General features: G+C 40.6%; 1 protein-coding gene across 6 annotated transcripts in view; it reads right to left on the reverse strand.

The window, feature by feature from the left end:
• syt16 (synaptotagmin XVI) overlaps positions 1-11484 on the reverse strand; it is a 47896-nt gene extending 36412 nt beyond the window's left edge. Inside the window, exons 1-2 of one of the 6 annotated variants that reach the window (XM_031280299.2) lie at positions 11385-11484; positions 10757-10902 (exon numbers count right to left, since the gene is read on the reverse strand). In XM_031280299.2, coding sequence (XP_031136159.1) covers positions 10757-10899 — 143 coding nt within the window. In that variant the 5' untranslated portion in view covers positions 10900-10902; positions 11385-11484. Of the gene's footprint in view, positions 1-4981; positions 5189-10756; positions 10918-11384 lie in introns of those variants that run through there. The other 5 variants (XM_035994585.1, XM_031280302.2, XM_031280298.2 and 2 more) reach the window with 5 other exon arrangements.
• Between the last annotated feature and the right edge of the window lie 570 nt (positions 11485-12054).

The following is a 12054-nucleotide window of genomic DNA, read 5'->3' on the forward strand; positions in this document are numbered from 1 at the left end:
CCAGCAACAGGAAATAACACTTGCTGACTTTTTTTTCTGTGCCGAAATGTTTCACGTTGTTGGTGAATTCTCAAAAAAACAAACGCCACTTAATGTCGGGTTAAAATGCGTTGTAACTCGCGGTACTGAGATTGTAAAAGGTATAATATTACCGACATTTTATTAGTAATGCGTTATATTACTGCGTTACAGCAAAAAGGAATACATCACTGTAATTGCGTTACTTTTGTAACACGTTACTCCCATCACTGTTTGTAAAGCACTTTGAATGCCATTGTGTATGAATTGTGCTAGGCCTATACAAATAAACTTGCCTTGCTTTGCCTTCAATTCAACATCAATTATGTTAGCGGGGAACCTTGCCATCCAATAATAAGTGATTGATCACGCTATTTATACGCCCAAAGTGTGCATATTTCTGCAGACTAGGACTACCCCACACAACGGCGTATTTCTTTTTGTATGCCTCAGATTTTAGATCAAACCATTTCTTTTTTACTTCATCAGTTCTGCGCCCTTCTCCGGATACAGCGTTCATTACATGACTATTTGCTGCTGACGCTACTAAATATGATGTCTCGTATTTCGCTAACTTCACAATTACTGAAGTTTTTCTTTCTTTTGGAGTCGAGGTCTCCACCGTCTTCAACATGTCTTTTGGACATTTCTCTAAGTGTGCACACGACACTGCCCTGCCATCTCATGCCCTTTTATGAGTATTAACTGGGCGTTTACCTACGTATGCTAATTAGGAGCAACGGGCACCAGCTTTACATTTACGAAGACATTGGGATTCATCACTCTAAAAACACACGTGTGAACAATTCTGCTGTTTAAGAACACGTCACGACGTCAGACGTAGACTTTTCTTAGGGACTTTCTTAAGAACAAATTTAAGAGAAAACTTAGGAAGATATTGGTGAATGAGGCCCAATGTTTCTATGTCCACATAGAAACACAGGACTCTTCTGGATAATGTCACGGTCCTAAAGGTTTACGTTAAGGCCAGCAAAACGTGTTTTGTCCATCATTTTGAAATGGCAGACAAATACTATAGTACCCATGAGCCTCGGCAACTGTTGCTATAATGAAGAAGCCAGCCAGAGGTGGAGCGCTGCGGTGCACCATTGTAACTGAATTCATCCAAACTGACGCAGAATCTGAGTGATAGCATTTTAACCGTGTTTAAGCCAGCTACTAGCTTAACGGTAGGAAAACGTTACCTAGCGCCATGTGCAGTGATGCTTTTGTTGCCTCTAACGCCTGTTTCGGAGCACAAGAGGGCAGCGCAGTAATTTAAGAGTAGTCTATATCCACGAAGTTCCGCTTCTGGAATTGCTCCTTTGCTGCCGGAAATTCCTCTTTGTGTTGGCGTTCTAACCTCTGGTGGATTTCTGAGGACTATGGTTATGGTACTAAAACTACTTTTGAACATACACATGTTCTACCAAAACAAGTTCCTTCCTGAGACTATTTAGCAGAGGCACCGGGGCTCCGTCCGGTGCTTAGCACCGCCCAAGACGGTTGTGATTGGTTTAAAGAAATGCCAATTAAACCAGAGCATGTTTCTCTCCCATCCTGGAATGCTGTGTGGACTAGCCAGGTCTGGCAATGCGAGACCAGTTTAAGTGGCACCAAATTAAGTCACCAAAATCTGCGTTGCCATTCGGTCCGGTAGATACCGGTTGTTTATAAACCTAACCCTAACGAACAGGCACCAATTGATGATAGGCATCTTTCCATCTACTCCATCCCACTGATCTCTTTTAGAGAAAAAAACAGATCTCCAGAGCTGACATGTCATGTTCACCGGCTGTTATTGTTATCAAGACTGGAGGTCAAATCAACCCAGAGACATGAGCATGTTTATCATGTTCTCAGTCCCCCGCAAACCCACTGACCGCAAGGCACACACACACACACACACACACCTGAAATCATAGTTTCCCTGGAAACAGCCCAGTGGCTTTATTAAGGTATAATAAGCGTGCCTTTTCCCACCCACATGTAAGAAGGTCTCATGTTACCATGGCGCTGTCTGACTGTTCGTCCTGATTGGCTGGGAGGACAAGAGCATCTCAGCGTTGCGATGAAGAGACGATGAATAAGAAGAAAACAACTCAGAGTATAAAGCAAGGCATCCAAAGTGAGACAGATCGCGGGTCAGACTCACTTTCACTGAATATGCTGCATATGCATGCAACCTTAAAACATACTTTTATATACTACAGTACAATAATATATACTACGAAACTATACTACTAACACGTTTGTAAGCAACATTTTTTATTTTTTCAGGTAAGTCATTAAGAACAGGTTCCTATTTGCAATGGCGGCCTCTAAGTATTATTTATGATAAATGTACTCTTCAAAAACAAATCTTTATATTATATTTGATCTTCACTAACTGTTACTGCCATGTTTGATAGTAAAGGTTATTGTGCAGCTGTAAAAAAACCTACAACCAATAATTTCATGATCTCTGACATGTGTTTGTTACCCTCAGCTTTTAATATTGTATTTGCCTAGAACATCCAAATCAGTCACATATGATCTGGCACATAGTTCTGAATTAATCTGTAAAACACGATAAAGTGTTTCAGTAGTTTTCCTACTCGGAGGCTGTTAAAGCTCACAGTTGAAGTGAACTCAGCACCAAACTGCCATCTTTCAGTCTGTGATTGGACATTTAAAAACAAACAATGACTTCCTGACATGAAAGGACTGCTAAGAGCTGTACCAACGCCACTATTTATCCATCAATTATCCATCGTTTTATAGATACTGATCAGAGAAATTGAGGGAGCAGAGGACTTTTCGCTCCATCACCACAAAATAAGGCTTTGCAATACTGATGCTGAGGCGCCATCTGCTGGTTACAGGCTGCATTTCACCTATATATTTATATATTTATAGATATGTCATACACCTGCTGGGACATCACTGATGGAGGACGTTTGAATCAGTAAATCTCAAATAAAATTGTAAAAAAACAAAACAAACCTGGATCTATCCTTTACATTTCGACATGGTAAAATGGATCACAGGCCTACTCGGCACATCACACCGAATGAAAGAGTACTGCTGTGTTCCGATCCACCGTCTACATAAATAGTTCTCCCTACTCCCTGCTCCATGTTTAGGGAATGTCGGTTAAGGGGACTTCTTTCAACAAAATGCCTCCAAAACTTTGTCTGACAAAAAAACCTGACAAAACTGTCAAACTTGGCTTGATGGCTTTGGCTGTGATGAATGAAGCAAAGCTTCTGTTTGAATCGGCCGGCTCCAGAAATGTTTCCCGGTTGGTCAGTTTCCCGCCCAGAAATTTGGGCAGTTTTGTGTCTTTGTCTTTATCTGGCAACACTGCTTGCACTACTAATCCTACATTTCCCATGAACACTATGCCGACGTGTAGAGTTCGACCGATTAATCGGCCGGCCGATTAATCGGCCGATTTTTTACATAATCGGCATCGGCCAACATCAAGCCGATTAATAAGCAGGCGCATCTGGGGGCAGCCTAGTGTTAAAAACATGAATAGGCAACATTTTTTACAGCGCGCCCAGACCAGCTGCCTCCAGCCCCTCCCCTCGTGAATTCTTGCGCAGTGTGTCTCGCGCAGCCACTTCAGGTTCAGACGCTACCGTTAGCAGTAGCATGTTGCTGGTGTTCTTACCTTGGGATTAACTGTACTAATAAAACAGTACAAAACACCGCGGCCACACCGCTGTGGAAGCTCCCCGAATGTCATTTATCAGAGTCTGGTTGTTACCCCTGTCCGTGGCAGTCTCATCCACTCCTATAACGGAGCTAACCGCTAACGGAGCTAATCGTTGCTAACAGAGCCTTCAGTTCTCCGTTCCTGTAGGCTATCCATTAACTGCATCTATGGACTCGAGCACGACTAAAACCCTTAATTTTATTGAATTGGCAGGATGAGTTTTAAATTACAACTCAGAGTTGTTTGAATGACAGAAATGTGCTCAGATAAGATCCTGATGAGTCCAACAGGACATGTAACAGTAGGGTCCCCAAAACACAGAGAAAACACTTACACATGAACAATGATCTAACAAACAAGGTGAAGAAGAACTGACTTTAGACAGCCCTAGTCTGATGTGATTCAACAGGAGTTAGGAGGAAATAGTGTTGAGATTAATAACATGTCACTTTCTGTGAAGCAGATTTGTATTCTCAGAAGTTTAATAAATGCTGATAAGTGCACTAAACTTTTTTTTTTCATTGAAAGGTTTATTTGACAAAGTTTATTTTCTTCTTACCGGTTTCATTTATTTAATATATTTTTCATACATTATTTATACAATATAGGCTACAGTATGTTTTTACATTATACATTTTTAATTGAAGTATAGGCTACAAGTGTAGATTGGTGAAGGTAAATGTTCAATAAATGTTTTTGTTGAGAAATTCTGTGTATATTAGTGTTACATTTTATCTTTCAAATAGAGGTTTAAAAACAAGTACATATCGGCCAAAATAAATCTGCAGCATTAATCGGCAGACCCTGATTTCTAAAAATCGGCATCGGCCAGAGAAAACCCATATCGGTCGACCTCTGGTGACGTGTTATAAAACCGCTGGCTAAGTGCCTGTGGTATCGATTACGAGCTACGCTGAAACGGAGAAGACGAACAGAACGGAGTCAAACAAAGCAGAGGAGCTGAAATTAAGTAGTAAAGTTAGTTAGGATAAAAAACTAAACGTGGCTAATGGAATATCTGATTGGCTGGTAGTTTGAAAAATCTCCTAGGCGTGTTGGCTGGAGATCAAAATAGTTCATTTAAAGCCCTGAATATTGAAACAGCTTCACAGCTCTGAAACAAGCTTCTGTGTCTCGGTATCGTCCGTCCATCAATACCAAAAGGTAGAATTCTCCGTGAATAAAACAAGTAAAACAAGAGATGAGAAACTGGGCTCACTCATCACGCAGCATTTCCTCGTTTTCCCAAATAAGACTCACACTTTCCGTTGGTCGGCCTGCTGTTTGTCGCTGGTGACTGAGTCTCAGTAGTTCCTTCTTCACTGGCCATGTCTTCCCCTCCTTCTGTCCTCTTTTCCAATCAATCGTTCTACTCTTTTCTTTCTGTATTCTCTTCCCCAAAAAACTAATTGCCACTCATGCAGAGACCTCTCTCCTTCATCCGTCTGTTCTCCTTTCAATGGAGTCGGAGCTGTTCTGCGTCCGGTATGAACCGTCAATCAGCAGTGCTTTCCTGCCTGCCATTGGGCGAGGCCAACGTCTCTTCCTGAACACCACCGAGACACAACAACACAGAGGAAGGCCCGCCGAGCTCTGCTACATAACTGCTTACATTTGGTATTTGATTTCAAAATGAGAATTGATCAAACACGCTGGAGTATTTTCAGGATCAAGAGAGTGACAGCAACACATGTGGTTTGGACAATTTGTAAATCAAAACAGCTGTGTGTGAGATCTCATTAGCTCACACATTACAATATTCCACTGTTATGCTACACTAAACTTGCCTGGTCCTACCAGACTCTGGTCCATTTCATTTGTCCAGAGAGTCTGGCCTCTCTCCATTGACAAGTGTTAACTTCCTTGAAGGCGGGTACTCTGTTGAAGTTTAAAACTATTGGATCTGCCCAGAGCCACTCTGGATCTGCCATAACCAATCGCTAACGTTTGGTCGTGACGTCGGCTTAGCATCGCTAGCGTTAGCCTTAGCCAACTCCTTCACTACTAACGGAGCGAGCTGGAAAATCTAACTGTTCCCGAACCCCGCGGGGAGGAGGACCACAACATCATGGCCACCAACACAACTCAGCAAAGATTGTTCTTGCTCGGGCTTTAACTTCTGGATATTCGGCAGTGTTGCCACAACGAACCGAATGGCTTCGCTCACATATTTCTCCTCCGCCATTACGGAACTACAACTCAAACTAGCGCACAACCTCAACATCATCGTTCTCAGCCACTCCCTCTGTTCGCTGATTGGACCGGTAAAAATTTGGCTGGAGAAAACCCAAGAATATACCGCAAACCTGAAGTACTGAAGGGAAATGAAAATTGAGCGAAGTACGTAGGAGGGCGGAGCCAGGCTAACACTAAACTGGCAACTTCATATTTAATGTTATACATATTTTATATATGTATGTAGGCTGTACATTGTTGCACATATTCTACACTTGTATATACATGAACATCCATTTCATTCCTCCAAGTATTTTTTTTTCAGTAGGTGTTCTGGTATTTTGATCTTTTTTTATCTTATTTTATCAATTTTTTTAAATCTTATTTATTATTTCTAGTATATTTCTTCTATTTTCTATATGTATGTGTGTGAGTGAGTCTGTGTATGTCCTTGTAACTTGCTGCTGTAACACAATCATTTCCCAGTTTGCGATTAATAAAGTGTATCTATCTATCGATGTAACAAAAAGTCTAGGCGTCTAACTAGGACACATTTGACCTTGGCAGTTATTATTTTTTTTATCCTGGAGACAGCAGGTGACAAAATAATCTTCATTTAAGTCTATTTAGTGGGTTGGTCAGCAGCCTTTTACCGATGGAGACGGAGTTGGCTCAGTTTTAATGGAACCGTAGCTCAAACTTTCCTTTCTTCGGGCGCTCTGTGGATGAAGACCGTGGAATATGGTCGACAGCTTTACAGCCTCTTTTAGCTCATAGTGTAGTTCTGTTTTTTCAGCACATTTACTCTCTGGTTAAGAGGACACACTTTTACATTTTGAGATTTTTAGCTTTTTTACTTCCTTTCAGACTGGTGGAACAAAATATCCAAAATACACATTTAGGTGTTTATTTTACTACACTTTGTCTATTTGTGGATGTAGCTTTCTCCCAAATTTACCAAAAGTTAGCATTAGATAATGACTCATTAGCGTATTTAAACATATAAATGTCAGAAGACTTGTAATACACAAAACAATTGTCTTCATGTAAGTATCAACTGGGGTAGTTTCATGTTGATATCTTTTGGTTAAAATGTGTCACCCTATTCACCTGTAATGTCTTCAAAATGTTTACAATCCATATCTTAAAAGGCCGTTTTTCTCAGAATGATTTTTGTTCTCAGACTCTGTGCCAGAAATCTCCACTTCAGTAGCACTTACATACACCAAACTGTGCAGTTTTATTCCTACCTATATTCTTAATTTTTTTACACAGGGCTTTTGTTAAGATGTCATTCACAGCCTGATTCAAACTAAATGTTATACCTTAAAACGTGGCGAAAATTGATTTTTTTTTTTTTTCCCATGGCAGTATTTTCTGAGAGTTATAAAAAGAGATATCCAAAATCCCCTCTGTAAAAAACTTTGACTCTAATATGTCAACAAAATGAAACAAGAATTTAGAACCTGGCTTTATCCAATGTTCCCATTTCTGTTCTGGAAATGTATGCAAATTAGCGCGTATTTAATGATAAAATGTAAATGCATATTTAAAACATAAAGTTTTGATAAAAACTTTAAAAATAGAAAATGATGGTCTTAGAGTAAGGAGTAAACAGGGGAAGTTACATGGTGATACTTATTAGGTAAAATAGGTTTCCTAGTCACCTGTAGTGTCTCCCCTTAAAGCAGAGCTCAACAGGGGGTCTGGGATCCCTAGGGGGTCCTCAGAGTTACTGCAGGGGGGGGGCACCAAATTATTGTTAAAAGTTCAAATTAGAAGTTTTTTTGAAAATAAAAATGTTTTAACATGAATCCAACATACTATTAGCAAATATAAATCAGCCTATTTGTGAAAAAAACAACACATTATTGATAAAGTAGCCACTAAGGTAGCCATCCACATCACATATAATTAAGGATTCACTGTGCCACATATATATGTAACTTTAAAACATGATTTATAAAATCATGCCAACAATTATTATTTCAATAGCTTATACACTAAAAAGGTATGTAAAGGCTTGAGGCCACCCTACACATTATTGTTGGCCCAGATTAATATGCAACTTCATTTTATAAAATATATGCAGTAGGGGGTCCCTGCTCCGTCTCTCTTTCAGTTAAGGGGTCCTTGGCTTAAAAAATATTGGAAGACCCAGGCCTTGCTTTAAGCATTGACTGTATAAAAGAAGAAGCTTGGTCCTGCATTCTTTCTAATTGCCAGCAGGGGGCGACTCCACTGGCTGCAAAAAGTCTATGAGAAAATGACACTACTTCTCACTTCATCTATTACCTCAGTAAACATTTTCATTCCAAACAAGTTATGAACACAACACTGACATATCATCACATTTCAGCTGATGTGTTAGCTTGTCCACATCCAGCAGTTACGGAGCACCATGGGCTGGTATCAAAATCCGATCTGAGTGATCCTATCGCAAGTGGACAGCTCTAGGTACATGTGTGTTCACCTGTCTGTAGAATGGGTCTCCAAATGCATCCTCGGTGACCACTAATGATCGTTGATTAGGACCAACTCCTGAGGGAAATGTCTGTGTCTTTAGCCACTAAAGGAGCCACACCAGCTTCTCTCTAACTGGGTCAGTCTGCTGTTTGCTGCTGAGCAGGTAGAGGACACTGGGTTTTAACTGTAGATGATTAACCTCACCCACCACCACTTTAACTCAGACAATTTGAATATCTTCCCCTCTGTGAAAATCGTTCCGTGACTCCGATTAGCCTGCAGGGCTGAGAGAAAGTGGCTACAACTGACAGAGATGAGTCTGGTTTCCCATTAATAGGCCCACACACACACACACACACACACACACACACACACACACAGCAGCAGCATTAAATATTACTCGATGGAGTGCTCTCTCGTCTCTCAGAGAGCTGAATGAGCCATGGATGCAGTCTGTAACTAGGCCACAATAACCAGAAACAGCCTGAAAACATGGCTGACTGCTTCCTGCTGTTTAATGGAGGAGCTCTTCCAACACTCATCACCCCCAGAGAGAGGAGCAGGTTAGGAGGTTATGAACATACAGAATGAGGAATATATATATATTCCATGACCCAGAAGGTCCAGGGTTGGAGTCCGACCTGTGACGGTTTCCTGCATGTCTTCCCCCTCTCTCTCTCCCCTTTCATATCTCAGCTTTCCTCTCTAATAAAGGCAGAAATGCCCAAAAATAATAATAATAAAGAAAGTTTGACTGTATTTCACTGTAGAGGATTCCTACACCGTGACGTACAACAGTCTGTCGCTAAAGCTATGAGCTAACAGACACAGACTAGCACTGGTCACCGCTGTGAAAAACAACACAGACGGGACTACATGTTGCGTTTACTGGTAAACTGTGGTGCATTCAAAGTTATTGTAAAATAATGACAAATGTTTTTGTCTTTTAACAGCAATTTACTGGTGAAAGAAGAAATGATTGTAAAAAGTTATTACATTTTTAATAATGATTTGAATTCCCCCCCTTTTCTGTGCTGATCTGAAAATGTATCCGATCCGTGACTCCAAACCGTGAGTTGTGTGAAAAAAGGAAAAGGAAAGCAGGCTGCCAGGCAGCGATATTACGAATCCCACTATGGCCACACCAAGACCCGTCCTTCAACAGCATTTATTGGCCAGGCGGCCATGCTTACGCAAGATAACGTAACCCAATTTGTTCAAGTCCTATCCCCTGACCTATCGGCTATCCTAACCCTAACCACTCGAGGCCAAATGCCTAACCCCAACCAGCGTAGTTAAAAATTTCAGAGGTGCTGTGACAGCTTGTGGAGCCTTGGCGCTGGAAGCGACAGCCGTGGTAATGTCACTTTATGGCGCGCGCACCTCTCGGCCGGAACACCCCGGCTACCACAAACCTAGCTTTACTGTCAGCGGGACCACTTGAATGGAACAGAGCCCTTGTTAATGCTATTGGTATCACCTGTGTTTTTCCTTCTACAACAAGCAAGATCCTTTTCTAATCTGTCCCTCGCTTAACCCCAAACTCTATGGTAGTGCAATAACTAACTTTAAATCAGTGTTTTTATGTTATTGGTTTATTATTATATGTAAGCAGCACTTTCATGTTGCCATTGGTCGAGAAAGGAGCTAATGACTTTATAATCTGTTAGGTATTTGAATCTGTAACAGTGCCACATATTTTAAATTAATTAAAATCTTAATCTGAAAAGTAACTTTACATTAACAAAAGGCAAAGAGGACAATGTATAATGTAGAAAATTAAGTGGAAATACTCGAGTAAAGTTAATGTTTCTCAAAATGATGCTTGTAATGTCATAGCAGAACTGTCAGCCCCTGCAACAGTATGGCAGGAATATTAGATAGGATATTAATAATAAAAACACGCAGTGAGGCTGTCTAGGCCTGCATTATAAAACAGCACACGAGGACAATACAGTTAAATGATAGTGTCACCATTAACGCTGCGATGAATTGCAAAAACAATCCAAATCCGGATAAGAATATCTTCATAATTTAGTAGAGGAGGTACAGAAATAGGCTTCCGAGAAGTGGCCATGATGAGGCAACTATCAACTCTCCAGTGAGTACCATACACTCTGTCCCTGCAGAATACTGAAGGAATATCAACATTTTCTTTGTTTGGAGAATGCGAAAGGTCCTATAATATCAACACTATGGACAGAATGCAGAAAAACGACAGTATTTGGTAAAAAGACAATACATTGGCCTACGCATCCTGTCGTTATCAGTCAGCCAAACCTCAACAAGAAACCAAGGGGGAGAGCCTGAAAACAGCATCCATCCCCCGGCACTGACACGGGGGGAAAATCCCCATTAGAGACGGACACACGGTGAGGAGACGGTCGTACTTACTGTCCGAGGCCATGGCTGCGGTTGTTTCCCCTCAGACTACCGAGTTTGAGATCCGCGGCGCAGAGGCAGCAGCATCCCCGCCGCTCCTCATCCTCCAGACGCGCAAATCTGCACCACACAGCGGCGAACGGTGACGCCTTCATGTGCTGTCGGAAACTTGTACACTCAGTGGGTTCATACGCATCTCGTTTCTAAAAACCTTCAAATGATGATTTTTATTTTAATCCCCCCCCCCCCCCCCGTTAAATAAGTCATTCGAGCCCTTAATTCTCGAACTAATTTGCTCAAACTGATCCAATTTATGAATAAATAGGACAACATTTACCTTTTGTTGATGCATATTTGACGCCATTGCGCATGGTCTTTCAACTTGTCCATCACAGTACAAAGCCAATAACGCATTAAATAATGCGATATATTTAGGTAAATTTTAGTTAAGATCAAATATGACTTGCTTACTACTTGTTGACATTTGTTTCCACCTATAAAAAATACAATGCTAATGTATAATGGCAAAGAAAATCGCCAAAAACAAAACGAAAGCAAGAAAGACAAATCCGAACTAACGTTAGCTGGTGAGATCGCCACAGCTAGCTTTGGCTAATTAAGCTAAATTTACTTAGGCTACTTTCCCCTTCTAGCGGTTTCCCATCGTTTACATATATCAGTTTTTATTAACTAACACTTTGGTAATGTATTCTGCATAGGTAGCAATACTAGCTAAATCCAGACAGAAAGAATAAAAACAGCTAAACAAGTCAAATATAGGCTAGTCTGGAGCATTCCTGGATGGGAGAAAAAATTGCTCTGGTTTATTGGCATTTCTTTAAACCAATCACAATCGTCTTGGGCGGTGCTAAGCACCAGACAGAGCCATGGTGCCTCTGCTAAATAGCCTCTGGAAGGAACTTGTTTTGGTGAATGTGTAAAAAGCTGTTTAGTGTATAGGCTAATTTGTCCTATCTTATCCCTATCTAAAAGAGCTTTGTACTCAAGTGGAAATCAGGATTTATCATGGTTAAGGTACTTTTAAATCACATATTTAAATGCAGTTTTTTATTTTGTATTAATTCTTTATATCAATTTAAAGATACACAAATGGTAGAGTGCAGCTTTTCTTTTCTCATCTATGGTTCATGTTTTTCTGTTGCTTAATAAAGTTGTGTTGTAAAATAGAAAGTTGAAACACACTTACCAACCCTGAAACAAACAGAATAAAAGCTAATGCATAAATCATGAAACAAAGTGACAATAATGTTAATGGAAACAGCAGAAGTGGAGCGATAAAACGGGATTAA

The sequence above is a fragment of the Sander lucioperca genome, chromosome 18 (assembly GCF_008315115.2).
Source record: "Sander lucioperca isolate FBNREF2018 chromosome 18, SLUC_FBN_1.2, whole genome shotgun sequence".
NCBI lineage: Eukaryota > Metazoa > Chordata > Actinopteri > Perciformes > Percidae > Sander > Sander lucioperca.